The sequence below is a fragment of the Saccostrea cucullata genome, unplaced genomic scaffold (genome assembly GCF_032062105.1).
Source record: "Saccostrea cucullata isolate Sc308-1 unplaced genomic scaffold, CSIRO_AGI_Scuc_v1 ctg295, whole genome shotgun sequence".
NCBI lineage: Eukaryota > Metazoa > Mollusca > Bivalvia > Ostreida > Ostreidae > Saccostrea > Saccostrea cuccullata.
Genome location: NW_026937303.1, coordinates 740,001 through 746,708, shown reverse-complemented (window position 1 = coordinate 746,708; position 6,708 = coordinate 740,001). Strand labels below are relative to the sequence as shown.

At 32.8% G+C, this 6,708-nt stretch overlaps 1 protein-coding gene across 1 annotated transcript; it reads left to right on the top strand.

Moving 5' to 3' along the window:
• Positions 1-15: 15 nt before the first annotated feature.
• LOC134247819 (multiple inositol polyphosphate phosphatase 1-like) lies at positions 16-5,052 on the top strand. The gene is made up of 4 exons (XM_062730216.1): positions 16-794; positions 1,597-1,721; positions 1,925-2,040; positions 2,305-5,052. The coding sequence occupies exons 1-4, from the start codon at positions 50-52 to the stop codon at positions 2,708-2,710; spliced, it is 1,392 nt and encodes a 463-aa protein (XP_062586200.1). The 5' UTR covers positions 16-49; the 3' UTR covers positions 2,711-5,052.
• The last annotated feature ends 1,656 nt before the right edge of the window (positions 5,053-6,708 follow it).

Here is a 6,708-nt window from a genome sequence, read left to right as displayed (position 1 = left end):
TTTTCTCGACTAGGTTTACATATGCACTGTCTGACACCGGCGATCCAAGATGTCAGCGTTCACAAGGACGCAGCTGCTTCTCATTATTTTGATAATTTTCCTGGAGTGTGTACATGTAATTTATCCTTTATCATCATTTCAAACAGCGAGTTATTCAACAAAGACCCCGTATTTCTGGTTATACAATGCAAAAGAAACTGTTGCCGATGATTCTGAGACATGGTTTGACTATGGCGATAAAGCATGCCAAGTCATCCATTTAAATGCCGTGTTACGTCACGGTGCCAGGTATCCCAGTCTTAAATGGATCAAGAGAATGTCAACACTGCATAAAAAATTATTAGAAAATGGTGTTGATGAACGTTTTCCATTCTTGAGAACTTGGACAAATCCTTTTCCAGAGGAGAGTGATAAGATTATTGCAGAACTTGGTCAGCAAGAACAAGAACTATTGGGGGAGAGATTCGCACGTAGATTTAATCTGTTGTTTGATGAAGACATGGACAGTGTCCGTGTTGTGTCCTCCAGTAAACAGAGAAGCCATGCTAGCAGTCTGGCATTCTACTCGGGACTTTCTCAGACTGTTCTAGGGGAAGAAAACACAATAAAACCGGAAATTAATGACATTGCAATGCGATTTCATGACAATTGTGTTCATTTCAGTGAAACAGTAGACAAGAACAAAACAGCTACAAGTGAATACTCTAAATTCAAATATGGACCAGAGGTGGCTGACATTGCTAAAAAACTCAGTGTTGTGTTAGGTTTACCTGAAGAAGCAGGTGTAACTCCAGGTAAAATCTTTTACCGGGCAATAAGCCTAAGGGTTCTGAATCTTGGTGGGATCACTGAAAAAGGAAATACATAAAAGTGCATATTCTAGACTTAAAATGTTAAGACTTGTCGAAATCGTTGGTCATGTTGGCAAGGCCGGTAAAAATTTGTCTGGACTGATAACTTTTGAGAAAACGTCTGTCCAGATGACTGTTTGACGTTTTCTCAAAAGTTATCAGTCCAGACAAATTTTTACCGGCCTTTTTCAAAAATGCAAATTTCAAAAAGGTTGGGATCGAGGTGTGCAGCTGAAGTTCACAAATACAGAAAAAATGGCTGCATATGTGTTGATGATATCCAATTCAATTTCCTAAAGCAAAGTCATAAAACATGTCATTTATGTCTATTATTAAAGAATCTCTGTCCCAAGGATTGAAACTTGAAAGGCTGTTGAAAATAATGAAGGGCATTTTGGTGCTGTTATTCATATGATTTTCTAAGCGTCAAAATAAGGTACACGTATCTGGTCTCAGTGGTCTGATAAAATATTGACTGGTCCAACAGACCAAATGTCTGATAGTGATTTAAAAATTTCGACAAGTCTGAATGTTTAACATGTGCTGATGACAGTTCTGTGTCAAACAAGAGGCAATAAACACATGTAAATAGAAATAAATTAGTAGGATAGTAATATTCAGAGATATTTTTGCTAGAAATGCAGTGCATGTATATTCACTAATTGCTACTCTTTCTGTTAGATTTTTTTTTGCCACATCAAATTTTGAATGAGCATTAAGTTAATTGACTAATATTTCTATATAGATGACTTAAACACAATACATCAGCTGTGTGCTTTTGAGGAGGCCTTGACAGAATCTGGGTCACAGTGGTGTCAATTTCTCAATGAGGAAAATCTAGAGGTCATTCAGTATATGAACGATCTCAAGGTCAGTAAAGCTCAAAAGAACATGCATTAATATTAATATAAAGAATAATCATAGCATGATTGCCTGAGAAGTAATTTTTTTTCTTCTGAAGAATAAATGTTCTAAAGTAAGTTTTGCAAAACAGTTTCATGGTAATTAACCGTAGCTTGAGTCTTGATTGATGATTCTTAAGATTTAGAAATCTAGATTTTTACTTCTGGCAGCAATACTGGAAGAAAATGTATGGACATGATATTTCATCAGCAATGAGTTGTCCACTTGTTAGCAGCATTTTCACAGCACTGGACAAGGTTATACAAGCCAACAATGCTGATGAAGAGTAAGTTATACAAGCCAACAATGCTGATGAAGAGTAAGACATAATTAAGTGTTGTCATGTTTATTAAATGTTGTCGGAATGAAATCCGAGACCATGTTTTGAAATGTTGTCAATAAGAAGTCTGGGCCTATCAACACTAAAAATATAAAAGCATACTAAGTAATATGAAGAATACCTGTTCAATTTGTATTAATTCATCTAATTTTTCCCCACCTAGATGAGAAATTATCATTTAATGTTGCTTTTAAATTTTTTTTTGATCAGTTTTGAGGCTGCTGTTTTCGGCTTTGGACATGCAGAGACTTTAGCTCCCCTTTATGCAGCACTTGGCCTCTTCAAGGATGATCCACAACTAAAGGCAGACAATTTCAAAATCCATCAAAACAACAGACAGTTCCGAGCCAGTAAAGTGCTGCCGTTTTCTGGTAATTTCGCGGTGGCGCTGTTTCAGTGTGACTCTGTAGACGAGCAGGATGTGATGAATGATGATTCGGAGTATGTGGTCAAATTTTACGTGAATGAGAAACCAGTGAACATTCCAGCCTGTGGAAAGAAAGTCTGCCCATACGACCAGGTCAGGGATTACTATAAAGGTCAGGTGGACAAGTGTGAGTTCCATAAGATGTGTAGAAACCCAAAACAAGACAGCAAAAAACACGAGGAACTGTAATTAATAAAAATAGTGGAGAGAAGCATTGATGTTCGTGTGTGGGTGGATACAAAGCAAAGACAAAGAAAAAACTAACTCAGTTAATTTTATTAGGAAATTTTAGTTGTATTTTTAAAATTCAAACTTTTTATATTGCCTTCATTCAGATTTGGCAGTACCTTTTTCATATGTATCTTGAAATATTAGGTTTTTTTATATATAATATATTAAGATTTTTTTTGAATAATTAAGTAGTAAAGAAATGAAATACTGATGTTCCCAAAATGTTTTTATTTGTTTGGCATTTGGTTATTTCAAAAAAGGAACAGTGTCATCATATTCTGATTTGCAATGAAACATCCACGGTTTTAAAAATGCAGTTTGCTTAATTTTGTTACATTTTATTGTTTTGTTTTAATTGTTTTCATAGGTTTATTGTTATAAAATATATTTTTATCAAATTGGTTGTAAACATCACTTTAAAACAAATAAGACCAAATTTACTAAAAAAATTTACATTTATGCCATTACTAAAATCAGTCTACCTGAAAATAATTCAGCAATACATGTACTGAATCTCTATTCCCTTCCACGCATCACAAGTATGCATACGTGTGTGCCTTTGACAATGTGTCATCGTTCATTCAATTTAATTCATTTATTGACAACATTTATTGACAACACCAGTATTCACCTGGTAGGTATTTTAAATAGAAGTATTATGAATTATGGAATGATATTCATTTTTGTCCTATGATATAAAACTCAAATGCAGCATCTGGTTTTAATTGTTTGACAACAAGTATGACTTATTAAAATTTTTTGGCTGATGGAAACTTGTTCATGATTATCTCACTGTGTATAAAGAATCACTTTATTTCATCATCATAAAGTGAATGAGGGGTTAATGAAGATTAGCATTCAAAACTGAGGATTTTTGCACACAAGTAGTTGATTTTCATGTATCTCTCATATATTTTGCTCATATTCAAAGGGTTATTTCACAACATAATTGAATTTTTAAAAAAGGCCAACAAGAAAACTAAGACACAATCTGCTAGATTTCTGCTCTACACTTTGTGCAGTATGTAGACAAAGCAGGGCTTTATTTTGACCAAACTTGTTTTATGTTAACAAACAAGAAATATTAAAGAATAAAGATATTATTGATTTTTGTATGCAGTACTTGTTTACAGATATGGTGTTACTCTGAAAGAAAGTTAAGAAATTGCAAGAATGCAGTATTCACACAGTTATATATTTTGTGTACAAACCTAGTGGCAACTGTTGTATTCTAAATGCAAACTCCCTACACATTGCCCATTGCATGGTGCAATATGAAAATGTATATCATTTTGAAGTTCATTACATATGACAAATTTATATATCAGTTCTTTTTCATGGAACACAATTATCAAAAGTTTTATGTAGATAGCTGTGTATAATCAAGAATGTAATCAAATGAGTAGGAAATGTTTTGTGTTTGATATATTTGTATATGTAAAGGGTGTTGGATGCATATCACATCAGTGACTCCTGGATAAATGTCTGATCTTCATATCCAATGTAACTTAACAGGATCATGTGTTTTAATAAAGAACTGATGTTTTGTCAGTAGACCTCCCACTTTTCCCCAGTCAGATGTAGGTGCCATATATATCTTGTAATCATGTTTTTCATTCTTTCTTTTACCTAGCTTTTATATGATACAAAAACTAAAAAGATAATCAACTTTAAAACTCTTCTATTATCAGAAATTGAACATGATTAAAGAAATATATATGTACCCAAATGTATTGAGGTTAATTGAGATCTGTTACATTTTTAGGTTGGTATATATATATATACATTACATTAATTGTGTTTTTATATCTGCATGTTCTAAGTTATGTATGTCAGCATTCTCCATGTCTAAATGTAGTCCGAACATAGAACATTTTGGAAAATTGAGAAAACCAGCATTGAAGTCAGTCTTCCCCTTCTGGTCAGTGTAACTTTCCTGACTTTGATGCATAATCAGTGTTTTAGTTGAGATTACTTATTAAGACTTATCATTCACTACTGTCAAGTGTTGCATGTTAAAAACTGACAGTATTAAGATGTATTGGATTTCCTTGGTGCTGTTCTATTATGAAAGGTTGACTTGTTATCTACATAGTACTATATATTCAAAGTTGTATATAGATTTTGATACTTAGATGATTCAGGGACCTTATTCAAAAATGTTTGTTTCCTTCATAAAGTAGTTTTTTTAATTCCAGTGGTCCAATGTCTTTCATACAAATGCTTTGATGCAAATGAACATATGTACACTGAATCAAGAAAATTGTGCAGGTAATAAAATATGTCTACGCTAAAACAAAGTAATGGTTTTAGTTGTCATTTAGTACACAATTTAATTGTTAAACAAAAAGGATAAAGTAAAATATATGATGTTAAAAATGTGAGAAATTGTTTGGATGACATATTTATTCAAATAAACACTTGTAGAAATAAGTAACATTTGATACATTAAATATATGGAGACAATGAACAGCATTCAGGCTCAAAAGTCACATTACACCTATCCTAGCTGATCTTCATTGGCTACCCGTCCACAATATAAAATCTTGACAAATGTCTACCAATCCTTACACGGGTTGGCTACATCTTATATCAAAGATCTTATAATGGAATATAAGTCCACCAGATCACTGCGATCTGAGTCAACATCACGATTAGTTGTTCCTAAAATCAGGACAAAGACATATGGCGAACGTCGACTTGGTTGGGCAGCAGCATTTTTGTGGAACGACCTTCCTAATGACATAAAACAGGCCCAGTCCCTGGACATTTTCAAAAGACAATTAAAGACGCATTTTTACAGAATATCTTTTTAATTATATGGTGCTCAACTTTTAGCAGGAAATCACAAAAGATGTTCCTTTATTGAGTTTTATTAATGGCGTAATTGTATTTTGTATGTAGTTTTAGTATTTTAATGTTATAATTTCGAACACATATGTGAGTATGTGTTAATATTTCATATATTTATTCATAGCTTTTAAATCATGTTTACTTGCGTTTTATTGTACAGCGCTTTAGAGTTAATTGCAGCCCGGAGGACCGGGCTGCTCTATGCATATAAGTTTAAGTGTTGGTATATGGAGATTTGGGTGGGAGTAGTTATTTAGAATTAAAGGTTTTCTAAACATTGAAAAGATTGTTAATCAGAATGTCCTTTCCGTTCAAAAATTACGAGATACATGATATATTTACTTCCAAAAAGCGAATCTTTATAAATATATTTGCTTTTTATAATTGATATTTAAAGTTGCTTATCATTAACTTTCGAAAAAACGACAGGTCCCTTTTTTTAGATCATCGAATTTTACTTCTCGGATAAAAGCGTACTCTGCACAGTTCGTGTTTTATATTCTAAAATTGAAAATGAATACATTTTTAAATATAGATGATGCGTGTGTCTAACTTCAATTTATATTTTATGCAGCCAACATTTACTTGAGGAATTCATCAAGTTTAAAATGGTATCGTTTTTGATTGATTTTTAGCTGACTGCAAGTTTTCAAAATATTCGCTACTATCGTCTCCATCAATTAGATGCATGCCTTTTCACTATTTTTGAAGAAGCGGTTTGATGATCAAGACTCATTTTCATTGTTTACTTTATATATTTCCCGGGCGACAATTGATGGTTACATCAATGTTTTCTTGTTTATTAATATTTAGCGCTTTATAAATTCATATATTATTATTATGATAAAAGTCCTTTAAACAGTACAAATTTGGAGCAGAACAATCATGGACATTCAAAACACATTTAAAACACTAGAGATGAGATCAAATGCCATGAACAGTGAGCATGCATTCACTGCCAATCAGTCACACACCCCTTGTGCTTCTTGTCATGATCGTGAAATAACAGAAAAATCGGTCAATGATACAGTGAAAATAATGGCATAATATGGCATGCCAAATTCACAAAAATGAGCAAAACATAGTTTCACAGTCGATAAACT

Excerpts from the sequence above, each read along its gene's own strand:
- LOC134247819 (XM_062730216.1), top strand. The coding sequence starts at position 50 with ATGTCAGCGTTCACAAGGACGCAGCTGCTTCTCATTATTTTGATAATT. Across the intron at positions 795-1,596 it reads AGAAGCAGGTGTAACTCCAG|ATGACTTAAACACAATACAT; the intron begins GTAAAATCTTTT and ends ATTTCTATATAG. Across the intron at positions 2,041-2,304 it reads GCCAACAATGCTGATGAAGA|TTTTGAGGCTGCTGTTTTCG; the intron begins GTAAGTTATACA and ends TTTTTTGATCAG.